General features: G+C 47.3%; 1 protein-coding gene across 3 annotated transcripts in view; it reads right to left on the bottom strand.

Moving 5' to 3' along the window:
• Positions 1 to 9,705, bottom strand: part of ACAP2 (ArfGAP with coiled-coil, ankyrin repeat and PH domains 2) — a 162,291-nt gene extending 152,586 nt beyond the window's left edge. For all 3 annotated transcript variants that reach the window (XM_082249893.1, XM_082249895.1, XM_082249894.1), the window contains exon 1: positions 9,476 to 9,705. In XM_082249893.1, the coding sequence (XP_082106019.1) occupies positions 9,476 to 9,528 (53 nt within the window). In that variant the 5' untranslated portion in view covers positions 9,529 to 9,705. The remainder of the gene's footprint in view (positions 1 to 9,475) is intronic.
• Between the last annotated feature and the right edge of the window lie 3,832 nt (positions 9,706 to 13,537).

Below are 13,537 nucleotides of genomic sequence, written 5' to 3'. Positions count from 1 at the left end.
AAAAGTAAAGATCTCTGGGCACTGAACTTGGCCGATCAAGGGAACTCCAAAGATTTCTCCATCCATGTTAAATGGTGTGAACAAACAAATCTCCCCTATCAGCTATTGTATTCTGACAGCTAGCACCCGCATCAATCAGAATACCTGAACAGGCAATGCATCTGATTGGCTGCATTCACAACTCAGCCGATTAGTTTTCCTTCTGGCTCCTTTTATTTCTCAAAGTTTGCCGAGCAGGGTGGTGTCTGAAGGAATTGTCCAAAATTTGGATCTTCTATGACCAGCTAAGGTAGCATTCGCACAGGCATTTAGCCACACAGCTATTCCCAGCAACAAGAATCTGATGATCCCTGCTGCTGAGATTAACAGATGTATGCAGATAGGTGCCGCCACCAAGCACATACAGGCTATTGGTGGCCACAGTTATTCATTATTGTTCACAGCGCCTGTGATTACCTATGGTGATCATGACTGATGTACACAAACTGCATCCAGCCACAATAACCGCAGGAAATCGCTTGCTGCACCAACCTGTCATTGCACAGATTCCTATGGCTGGGAGTGACAGCTGCATGCAGATAGATGTAGCTGCCGAGCCTGTACAGTGCATAGACAGAGATTACCTGTGGTGATCGTGGCTGGATTAAGTTCATGTAAAGCCCAGCCACAATAATCACAGGTAATTACTGGCTGTCCAAACAGTTGCAAATAGCTGGGGCCACCGGTAACCTGTCGTTGCACTGTATGGGCTTAGCAGCCACAGCTATCTGCACACAGCTGTCAATTACAGTCACAGGAATTCGTTTTTTTTTAATATATATTAATAAATGAAGGTACCAACAAATACCTAAATGCCCTGGGGAAAGCCCAGGGATCATGAACAAGGTAGCACATGTTGAGTAAGCGATTAGAACATAAGCAGATAAAATGCAAACATGATGTGGCTTTGAGATTGAGGTGGTGGAGGCAGATGGGAGAACAAGGACGAGTTGTATCCTGCCAAGATGTAGTCCTTTGACTTTGGGAAAGATAGATCCATATTCCATTAGTCAATTCCTGCAAAGGCTAAATGCCTGTGCGAATGCTGGTATAAAATGATTCTATCCTAACGCAATCTCTGCAATAAGGTAAAACATGTCCTAGCAATTGTATCACCCCTCCCCCTCTAAAAATATCCCAGAGTCCTGTCTCGATCCAGTGCTGTGCCCATCGGCAGCAGTGCTTGTCTGTGTTCCATTCCTCAAAGGACACAGAGGCAGGGCTGAACCATGCTGTTTGCGTCTATGGATGCACACAGCCCAACTCGGGGAGCAAGCCCGCATGTCTGCCTCCACAGCACACGGCTTGCTATGGTGACAGATATAGAAGGAAGAGTCAAGACCGCCAGAGAGGACCCCAGTAGAGGAGATTCGGGGCCACTCTGTGCAATACTACTGCACAGAGCACATAAGTATAACAACTCTTTAATCTGTCCCTAACTGCTCTGTGTGCGGCTACATGCAAAAACAGCAGAGGCGGCTGTCAGCCTACTGGTAGTTCATATCAGCTGAGCGGCCCGCCACAGCTGACCGTCATTCCAGCACCAAGGATCCACCAGCCATGCTACCCAGTCATGTGAAGGAGGCCTAACACGTTTGCTTTTTTAATAGTAATAAAAAAAAAAAAAAAAAATTCTACTTTACAACCACCTAAAAGTCGCACAATTTTACCGCGATTTTGACTGGACTTGAAGCAATGCCTATGTCTATGGACCTCAAAAAGTATTAAAGTCCCTGCCCAAAGTAGTGCAGGGACTACTTTGAAGTCGTTGCAACTTGAAGTCGCACAGATATGAACGGTACTCATTGGAAATCATGGAGTACGACTTGTCACTTTGCAGTCCCAAGTCGCACAAGTGTGAAAGGCCAAAATGGGCCCTGAACATTAAAGAGTGACTGGCCAAGCATCCATGACTCAGACTCTGAATAATCTGTCTTGCAAAACATTTTTCCACACACAAGTACCTTCCCATCATATGAATTTGCATCTTTTTTACTAAATGTCTCGTATAAATGTAAAAGAGTAACAGCAATTTCTAGAGAATTTCAGAATATTCCAAGACACCACAACCTGCCTTCATACATAACAGGGCTCTGAGAACATGTTGGATGTTAAGCTGGCTACACGCTATACAATATTTGTACAACTTTCCTTTAGTCCCCATTCACACTAGCGCGACTTGTCAGGCGACTTGGTCGCCTGACAAGTCGCGGTCGGTCACCTGCCATTGATTAGCACAGGACCCGTTCTAATAGGAGCGACACAAGTCCCCCCGACTTATAAAAAGGGTCCTGTACTACTTTGGGGCGACTTGGAGGCGACTTGCATAGACTTCAATGATATGAAGTCCGTGCTGTGCACCGCGACTTCACAGGTCGCCCCGGCAAGTAGCGTCGCCCCTGTGTGAACGGGGTCTTACATTTACCAAAACCATATAATAGGAGATCAAACTTTGTATACAATCAGGCAGACTCTTGCACTACACAACTGAAGGTAAATCTAAGGGAAATTGAACAACCAAAATTGTATAATGTGTATCCAGCTTTAAGGTAGTCTTATTGGTTCAGTTTAGGAAAGATCACAGAAATCAGCTCTTTTAAGACACCAATTAATTCCACTTTAAACATTTAGCAAGCAATCACTTTCATCACACCACTGCATTTCAATGTATATTGAAGAGAACATAGAATTTATACTACTCGTGTGGATGTGACAATAATCAGGATAAAGAGCTGATATTTACTAAATATGATGACTGGCAATACTAATTACAGAGAAAATAAGCCAGAGTGGGACTTTTACCAAAAACAAAAGTGAAGCTCCACACTATACCCATTTATGTTACTAGTTTATGTTGTTGAATAGAGTTGGGAAGAACTGCTTTAACTTCTTGTCTTTAAACTGTTCCCACCCTTTTCTAACGCCTATATTACCTACCCTGTAGAAGAAAGATGCTTTTACTATTGCTATATTCTCATGGCCCTCTGGTCTGGTCACATGATGGGTTACCAGCAGCTGGCTTCAGGTGAGAGGAAAGGAGGGACAACAACCAAAGCCCTATGGTAAGTCTACAAGGAAAGTCACTGTCCAGGTATTCAGTCCATTGTTGTCGCTCTCTCCCCTCCCCTAAAGTTAAATTTGTGCCATCTATGCGCAACTTCAAGTTACATTTACACCGGTGATTAAACGAGTTGTAAAGGCCAAAGTTTTTTTATCCTAATGCATTAAAATAAAAAGCCATCTGGGTGTAGAAGCCACCCCAGCACCCCCTAACACTTACCTGAGCCCCATCTCTATCCAGCGATGACCATGAGTCCCTCTGCAGCTCGGGACTCTCCCTCCCAATTGGCTGAGACCCAGCAGCAGCGTTATTGGCTCCTGCTGCTATCAAAATGAGCTAGCCAATCGGGAGAGAGAGGGGACGGGGCCAAACAGCAGCTCCGTGTCTGAATGGACACGGTCAGCTGCAGCTCGGATCAGGTACCCCCATAGCATACTGCTTGCTGTGGGGGCATGCGACAGGAGCAGCAAAGAGGAGGATCGGGGTTGCTCTGTGCAAAACCAACTGCACAGAGCTGGGAAGTAGAACATGTTTGTTATTTAACAAAAAAAAGAAAACATGAGACTTTACAATCACTTTTGGATAGTAGATTCCTGTGGAGGGGATCACAGGTTTATGTGAACTGTGGCTGGGAGGCCTGTACAAGTTAATGACAAGTTGACAGCGGCTACATTGAATTTCATATGGAGTGATCACATGTGGTTAGGGACAAATGATTTGCCATAGATGCAGAAATATTGTGATCATCTGTAAACAAGGGTGGGGTGGGGGGATGACCTGACCTGCTGCTGACTGGAGTAAAAAAAGCATGACTTGGAAGTTCTGATGGTGAGGAGTTCAGAGGACGTCCAAGCTCATCCACAAATAACAGGTTGTATCCATTCAGGCAGACCCTTGTCCCAAATAGTTGAAAATAAATCTAAAGGGGATTGCCTAGTGTATTGGTCAGCCTTATGGTGGCCATACATGGTGCTATAAATAAATCAACCAAATAAACTGAGCAAAAAAAATGTTTGTTTTTTTTTAAGTTTTACCCGATTTTGTATATAAACCATTCATATCAAGCTGAATGGATGGAAGCACTGGTTTCCTTTTGTGTTCCTAAGCAGTTGGAAATGGCATGGGAATCACTTGGTAAAAAAAAAAAAAAAAAATCACCAATTGACTCTGTACCATCACTATTTTTTTTTTTACACCATAACCGGCAGACAAACTGTCTATCTGTTGCTCACCACTCGGACACGACATTTTTGTCTTGCTCGATTAATGTCTAAAGCCCCGTACACACGTACCGATTGTCGGCCGTAAATATTCGGCCCGCCGATCGATCGGCCGATTGTAGGCTTGTTAGTATGATGCTTCCGACAGCCAACAGCCGAACAGAATCTGTCGTGCAGACTTTAAAATATTTGTTGGCCGTCACCAGAACGGCCGATTGTTCGCCAGTCAGTACAGAATTGGGCCGACAAACAGCAGATTAGCAAGACTGGGCATGCTCAGAGAAGAAAAAACAAACGGAAAGTAAACCATCACATGACATCACTTCTGCAGTCGGCTGTTGTTGGCCGACAAAATTTGTGTGCAGTCTTTGGCCCCTTTCACACAGGCGGACCGTTCAGATCCGCCTGTCCGTTTTTTTGGCGGATCTGAACGGTCCCCCCATGCATTCCTATGGGGCATCGGATGTCGGACAAACGGTCCGTTCCCATCCGATTTCCCCCATAGAGATACATGGGGAACTGACAGCTGTGTCTCCGCACACAGCATGGAGACACAGCTGTCATCCTCCTGCTCAGCGGGGGATCGGCGGCTCGATCCCCCGCTGAGAAAAACGGACTCCGTCCAACGGACGGAGTGTGTGAAAGGAGCCTTTATCACTTTTCAGCCGACAGGACAGCACCGGACAAAAGACGGCTGATCGTTCGGCCGACATTCGGTACGTGTGTATGGGGTTTTATAAAAGAAAAGGAATTGGCAGCACTCCAGGTTGAGTCAAAATCCAGATTTATTGACTGGACATCCAAATATGACAATCGTGACAAGGTAGACGCGTTTCACACACTGACTGTGTGCTTAATCATTGTACGGGGCTTTATACAATGGTTTTGTCAAAAGATCAGTCATTCAGTTTTATCGCACTGCATATGACCAACGTTGGAGGTCCCACAGGAGGAAGCAAATGGGGACGATTTACTAAAGTAGGAGAGATTGTTCACTTAGCGAATCATGCTAGAGAAATAAAAAGTAAAACAGAGTCTGACCCAACCCACCAAGCTCAGGGTTTATTTAAAACTGAAGAGTGCAAAATCTGGTGCAGCTCTGCATAGAAACCAATCAGCTTCCAGGTTTTACTGTCAAATCGGTTGTACACCGCTGAGTGTTTTTTTTTTTTTTCTGACCTGAAAGGTCATGTCAGAATGTGTTAGTATGCATCGCATAATGAAGCGCTACAGCTGTATGCTGTTGCTGCTGGAGGCCGCGTCTATCTTCACCTGGTCTTTCTTCTGGGTACGCAGACTCTGGCTGTGTGACTGGCTTGAGCCGCGATGACGTCACTCCTGCGCATGCACAGGGGAGCCACCGTTTGCAGCACAGTACTCTAAAGGAACGACCCGGGTGGCCTTCAGAGTGCATGCGCCACTAACGTCATCGGTTGCATATACAGTGAATATCTCCTAAACGGTGCACATTTAGGAAATATTTACAGTACCTATATAGGCAAGCCTTATTATAGGCTTACCTATAGGTACAAGTCAGAGGTGGGAATTAATTTCAACTTTAACTGAACAAGCTGAAGCTAAAAGGTAAATGGTTATTATGCAGAGCTGCACCAGATCCTGAGTGCTCCAGATTTAGTAAATCTCCACCACACTGTACAGGGTGATGGGTTTTCTAATCCTTCAATACGTCATCTCCAGGGGTCCAGTGTCCTGATAACGCATCATGGTTCAGTGAGTGGTGTCACACTTGGGATTCTGTCCTGTTCACCACCTTGAGGCCTGTGATTGATGGATGAGATCCATGTGTTGGACAGGTAGGAATTGGTGAGTAGATGATGATGCCCCCCCAGTGTGTGACTGGTGGATGAGATCCATGTGTAGGACAGGTGGGTAGGTAGGTAGGAAGTAGTATGGGGTCAGTAGATGAGATCCATGTGTAGGACAGGTAGGTAGGTAGGAAGTGGTATGGGGTCAGTAGATGAGATCCATGTGTAGGACAGGTAGGTAGGATATGGTATGGGGTCAGTAGATGAGATCCATGTGTAGGACAGGTAGGTAGGTAGGATGTGGTATGGGGTCAGTAGATGAGATCCGTGTGTATGACAGGTAGGTAGGTAGGATGTGGTATGGGGTCAGTAGATGAGATCCATGTGTAGGACAGGTAGGTAGGTAGGAAGTGGTATGGGGTCAGTAGATGAGATCCATGTGTAGGACAGGTAGGTAGGTAGGTAGGAAGTGGTATGGGGTCAGTAGATGAGATCCATGTGTAGGATGTGGTATGGGGTCAGTAGATGAGATCCATGTGTAGGACAGGTAGGTAGGTAGGAAGTGGTATGGGGTCAGTAGATGAGATCCATGTGTAGGACAGGTAGGTAGGTAGGATGTGGTATGGGGTCAGTAGATGAGATCCATGTGTAGGACAGGTAGGTAGGTAGGTAGGTAGGTAGGTAGGAAGTGGTATGGGGTCAGTAGATGAGATCCATGTGTAGGACAGGTAGGTAGGATGTGGTATGGGGTCAGTAGATGAGATCCATGTGTAGGACAGGTAGGTAGGTAGGAAGTGGTATGGGGTCAGTAGATGAGATCCATGTGTAGGACAGGTGGGTAGGTAGGAAGTAGTATGGAGTCAGTAGATGAGATCCATGTGTAGGACAGGTGGGTAGGTAGGAAGTAGTATGGAGTCAGTAGATGAGATCCATGTGTAGGACAGGTAGGTAGGTAGGATGTGGTATGGGGTCAGTAGATGAGATCCATGTGTAGGACAGGTAGGTAGGTAGGATGTGGTATGGGGTCAGTAGATGAGATCCATGTATAGGACAGGTAGGTAGGTAGGATGTGGTATGGGGTCAGTAGATGAGATCCATGTGTAGGACAGGTAGGTAGGTAGGATGTGGTATGGGGTCAGTAGATGAGATCCATGTGTAGGACAGGTAGGTAGGATGTGGTATGGGGTCAGTAGATGAGATCCATGTATAGGACAGGTAGGTAGGTAGGATGTGGTATGGGGTCAGTAGATGAGATCCATGTGTAGGACAGGTAGGTAGGATGTGGTATGGGGTCAGTAGATGAGATCCATGTGTAGGACAGGTAGGTAGGTAGGAAGTGGTATGGGGTCAGTAGATGAGATCCATGTGTAGGACAGGTGGGTAGGTAGGAAGTAGTATGGGGTCAGTAGATGAGATCCATGTGTAGGACAGGTAGGTAGGTAGGATGTGGTATGGGGTCAGTAGATGAGATCCATGTGTAGGACAGGTAGGTAGGTAGGATGTGGTATGGGGTCAGTAGATGAGATCCATGTATAGGACAGGTAGGTAGGTAGGATGTGGTATGGGGTCAGTAGATGAGATCCATGTGTAGGACAGGTAGGTAGGTAGGAAGTGGTATGGGGTCAGTAGATGAGATCCATGTGTAGGACAGGTAGGTAGGATATGGTATGGGGTCAGTAGATGAGATCCATGTGTAGGACAGGTAGGTAGGTAGGATGTGGTATGGGGTCAGTAGATGAGATCCGTGTGTATGACAGGTAGGTAGGTAGGATGTGGTATGGGGTCAGTAGATGAGATCCATGTGTAGGACAGGTAGGTAGGTAGGAAGTGGTATGGGGTCAGTAGATGAGATCCATGTGTAGGACAGGTAGGTAGGTAGGTAGGAAGTGGTATGGGGTCAGTAGATGAGATCCATGTGTAGGATGTGGTATGGGGTCAGTAGATGAGATCCATGTGTAGGACAGGTAGGTAGGTAGGAAGTGGTATGGGGTCAGTAGATGAGATCCATGTGTAGGACAGGTAGGTAGGTAGGATGTGGTATGGGGTCAGTAGATGAGATCCATGTGTAGGACAGGTAGGTAGGTAGGTAGGTAGGTAGGTAGGAAGTGGTATGGGGTCAGTAGATGAGATCCATGTGTAGGACAGGTAGGTAGGATGTGGTATGGGGTCAGTAGATGAGATCCATGTGTAGGACAGGTAGGTAGGTAGGAAGTGGTATGGGGTCAGTAGATGAGATCCATGTGTAGGACAGGTGGGTAGGTAGGAAGTAGTATGGAGTCAGTAGATGAGATCCATGTGTAGGACAGGTGGGTAGGTAGGAAGTAGTATGGAGTCAGTAGATGAGATCCATGTGTAGGACAGGTAGGTAGGTAGGATGTGGTATGGGGTCAGTAGATGAGATCCATGTGTAGGACAGGTAGGTAGGTAGGATGTGGTATGGGGTCAGTAGATGAGATCCATGTATAGGACAGGTAGGTAGGTAGGATGTGGTATGGGGTCAGTAGATGAGATCCATGTGTAGGACAGGTAGGTAGGTAGGATGTGGTATGGGGTCAGTAGATGAGATCCATGTGTAGGACAGGTAGGTAGGATGTGGTATGGGGTCAGTAGATGAGATCCATGTATAGGACGGGTAGGTAGGTAGGATGTGGTATGGGGTCAGTAGATGAGATCCATGTGTAGGACAGGTAGGTAGGATGTGGTATGGGGTCAGTAGATGAGATCCATGTGTAGGACAGGTAGGTAGGTAGGAAGTGGTATGGGGTCAGTAGATGAGATCCATGTGTAGGACAGGTGGGTAGGTAGGAAGTAGTATGGGGTCAGTAGATGAGATCCATGTGTAGGACAGGTAGGTAGGTAGGATGTGGTATGGGGTCAGTAGATGAGATCCATGTGTAGGACAGGTAGGTAGGTAGGATGTGGTATGGGGTCAGTAGATGAGATCCATGTATAGGACAGGTAGGTAGGTAGGATGTGGTATGGGGTCAGTAGATGAGATCCATGTGTAGGACAGGTAGGTAGGTAGGATGTGGTATGGGGTCAGTCGATGAGATCCATGTATAGGACAGGTAGGTAGGATGTGGTATGGGGTCAGTAGATCCATGTGTAGGATGTGGTATGAGGTCAGTAGATGATGATGCCCCCCAGTGTCAGCCTTGTGTATGTTGTCCTCCACAGATCAGTACTTCCCTAGTGTCACACTTCCTGCTCCCAGTCGCTGAGTGTGAGCTCTGACCCCTCATAAACAAACACAGCTGTCCCCTTCAGGACCGTGCAGTGCAAGGCTACCCCGGAGCGCCCCGAGCCTTCCATGGCACCGCCACACTACTTTCAGTTAGTTTCAGAATTCTCCCCTCCTCCCCCTATTACAGCACCAGCCCCGACTTTACCTGAACCGGGGCGAGTCCTTCAGACACTCCTCAAAGTCCACCGTCACCTTCATGTCCCTGGCACTCCGTGAGCTACTTGAGGACGGAGTGGGCACACGGGCCGCGTTCACTATACACACAGTCGGACAGGAAGAAGCTAACCGAGGCCGCTATGTGGCGCTGTACATGTCCAGGCTCCCTTCTCCCTAAACCCTGACACAGCGAGCTTCCCAGTCACCCACCATGGGGAACACGCCCATTCGCCAGAGCAACCCACGGAGGGACAGACGTGACAGCCAATAGCTTTGCCGCAAAGGCGGAGCGCTGTGCGCTGGATGGGCGCGCCTGGTTGCCTAGGACGACAGGGAAGTGGGATGAGTCACCCTGGAGTGAAGGGAGGGAGGAAGAGAAGAGGAGGCCTGGGAAAGGATAGGGCGAGGTAGAGATGGGATTAACCGCTGGGAATTGCCCTCGGCGTACAAAGTCATACTGTACAGTGGAGGACTTCCTAATGCTGACTGCGGCTACAGGAGAAAGTGACAATGCACATGGCTGCTGGGGAGGGGGGTCTCCACTCAGTGCTTGGAGGACTCGTCAGACCTTAGGCCCCTTTCACATGGGCGGCTGTTGTGCCATTGGTAAAAGCATGTTTTGTTATTTTGACATTCCAGCACTCCTGGCACAAAGATTATTCACATTTGTACATTGCCATTATGTGCAATTACTTGCGTTTACATGCGGCTGCGGTAGTAAATTTTTGCCTTTTTTATAGCAACTGTTTACTTATTTTTTCTTTGTACTGCGATTACCTGCATTTATATACAGATAGCTGCAGTACATCGCTCCTGGACGCTGTCAACTTTATTTTTCCTAAATACACAAAACCGTATGTTATGAAAACGTTGGTAAACGCAGTGTGTGAACAGGGCCATAGGGATGCATTGTCTGCATTTAGCTGAGGTAAATAAGTTCCTCTTTCCCCAGCTAAAAGCTGATCTCTAACCATTTGTATGAAAAGAGCCTTAAAGCGGTTGTAAACCCGAAAAAAAAAAAAAAACCTGCAAGACAAAGGCGAGTAATTTTCCGGCAAGCTCCCGGCAAGGAAAACTGAAGGTCCCCCCGGACCTTCAGAGCGCATGCGCCGCTCGCGTTAGCGACTGCATGCACTGAAAATATCGGCTCGGTTTAGGAGATATTAATTGTACCTTCAGGTAAGCCTTATTATAGGCTTACCTGTAGGTAAAAGTGTCAAAAAGTGGGATACTACCACTTTAAGCCCCGTACACACAATCAGATTATCGAACGATCTGTCGTCCGTTTTTTGTGGCATGCTAGAGTCTGATGTGGAAAGTGAAGGTTATTTTCATACGAATTTTCCCGTACGACAGAATTCTACTTCAGAAGTGATGTCATGTGTTGGATTGCTTTGTATGTGTTCTTTAGTCTCTGAGCATGCCTAGTCTTGCTCTTAAGATTTTTTTCCGTCAAAATCTGTACTAATGAGACGAAAATCGGACGTTGTGTTGACGGACGATAAAAATTTTATAGCCTGCACACCAGGATTTTGTCAGCTGAAAAGTCGGGAGTCAACTGTGGAAAGCACCATACTAACAATCCGAAAATCGGCAGATCAGTCGTCGGACGAATTTTCCCTTCAGATTTTCTTATCGTGTGTACGAGCCTTTAGTCCCGGTTCACACTGCCACGACTCGCCTGACAAGTGGCGCTCCATTCTATGCAATGGAACCGTTCTAATCAGAGCGACTCAGAAAAAGGTTCCTGCACTACTTGGGGGCGACTTCGGAGTGGCTTGCATTGACTTCTATTAGAGAAGTAGTTTGCAAGCCGCGATGAAGTCGCGCCGCATGGGGCTTTTGAGTCGCCCCAGTGTGAACTGGCTCTTAGGCTGCATTCACACTTGAGCGTAGCGTTTTTTACTGCGATTTTACATCAATTTTTTTCAGGCGTTTTTCATTGACATCTATAAAAAAAACGCTGGTAATCAGCCCAAAAAGAAGCTCATGTACTTTTTTCAGCTACAGGCTTTTTGCAAAACGCTCAGATGTGAACAGGGGCCATTTAAATGAATGGGGTTTTACTTGTTGGGCGTTTTGGAATGTTTTTTTTTAAACGTTTTTGGAGCTGAAAAACACTCAAAAACGCCCAGGTGTGAATGGAGCCTTAAAGTGATTGTAAAGTCTTGTTTTTGTTTTTTTTTTGTTTTTTAGTTAAAAATAACAAACATGTCACACTTACCTGCCCTGTGTAGTGGATTTGCACAGAGCAGCCTGATCCTCTTATCAGGTATTCTTTGGTGCTCCTGGCCCCTTCCTCCTGTTGAGTGCCCCCACAGCAAGCAGCTTGCTATGGGGGCACCTGAGCCAAGTCACAGCTTCATGTATCGATTCAGACACAGCCTGCCCCCCCCCCCTTTTCTGTTCTCATTGGCTTACTAACTTTGACAGCAGTGGGAGTCAATGGTGCTGCTGTCTCAGCCAATGAGGAGGGGAGTCCCAGGCAGCTGAGATTTTGCTGCAACATCGCTGGATAGAGATAGGGTAAGTATTAGGGGTGGCTGCTGCACACAAGGTTTTTTATCTTATTGCATAGAATGCATTAAAGGATAGGTCCAGGCAAAACCTATCTAACACTAAACCTGCTTTATGCCACATTCTAAGACTAATTTATCGAACCCAGGGATTCTCAAACTACGGCCCTCCAGCTGTTGCAGAACTACACATCCCATGAGGCATTGTAAAACTCTGACATTCACAGACATGACTAGGCATGATGGGAATTGTAGTTCCTGAACAACTGGAGGGCCATAGTTTGAAGGCCCCTGATCTAACCCTATAAAGCAGAAATCACTGTACTTTGCTGACGACGCCACTGACAGCTCAGCATGGGACTGGACCGGATTGGCTGCAAGATAGGTAAGTACAGTGATTTCTCAAAGTCGTCTTCCAGGACAGCCCATGAGACGTTAGGCTCCTCCCCCAGGGACAGGAAACACATTCCAAAATTAAAATAAAAGGCGGTCCCTTAGTCCTCACCTTCAGTATTTTTGTTTCCTCCGGACAGGGGGTAACATGTTCCTGGAACTGAAGCTCCCGGTCTCCTGGACTGTCCATGGAAAGACTTGGAAAGATGCATCTCCTCGGCCCATAGCGGTACCCCTTAGTGCCGCAATAGGGGCTGACCGCTGTCTCCTGTTCTCCTAGCCTCTCGGCAGGACTACGGATGCTGTCTGGTGGAGCGTTGGGGAGTTCACTCCGTTGGTCGGCCGGTTCCTTGGAGCAGCAGTGCTGTGTACCCGTGAACCGCTAACTTCGGAAGAAATTTTGAAGTTGGCGCCAAAGACGGAGGGGGCGGAACTCAGCGTATCCACTCTGGCCTCACGGGAAGTGACAGTGTCACTTCCGGCGCAGTGACGGCATCCGCGGGCGCCGGAAACCCTCGTTCCAGTTTCCGAAGGCGCGAACAGAGAGTTCAAATGGGCGACCGATGTTAGGGGAAACAGCAGTTGCTGGGACCACCATACAGAGCGATGGACACCACGGCAGCAACTGCACAGGCGGCGGAAGTCGGCTCTGGCATCGGCACCTCTCAGGTAAGCAAGGGGGAACGACACCCTATTTGCAGGTACCTGTTAGGAACTCCGTTCCCCTTCCCCCCTCTCTTTTCTATCGTTAGGGGCAGGGGTTAAGCAGCACCGCTCCCTCTTTTCTATCCACAAGGTGGAGGGGGAAAAATGGGAGGTGGGAGGAGGACAAGTATCTCTAATTAAATTCCCTTGTCTTTTATCTTCCAGGCCAAGGCTCAGGACAATAACCCACCTCAGCCCCCCAAAAAGAAATGTGCTGTATGCGGAGAAAAATTGAGTTCCTCTTGGAACAAAGCAGTGTGTCCCGGGCATGCATAGCTAAACTGGTCAGAGACGATTCTGCAGTCTCTACCCAGAAAATGCTGTCCTCAGTGAGAGATGAGCTAAAAAGTACATTTAGTTCATTCAGGACTCTCATTGAAAAGATGCAGGCACCAGCCCAGCCTTCCACCCCAGCTCAGGCTCCACCATCCCTAATT

Source organism: Pelophylax lessonae, assembly GCF_965119305.1.
Source record: "Pelophylax lessonae genome assembly, chromosome: 3".
NCBI lineage: Eukaryota > Metazoa > Chordata > Amphibia > Anura > Ranidae > Pelophylax > Pelophylax lessonae.
The sequence above is the reverse complement of the archived record's forward strand: the minus strand, read 5'-3'. Positions and strand labels throughout refer to the sequence as shown.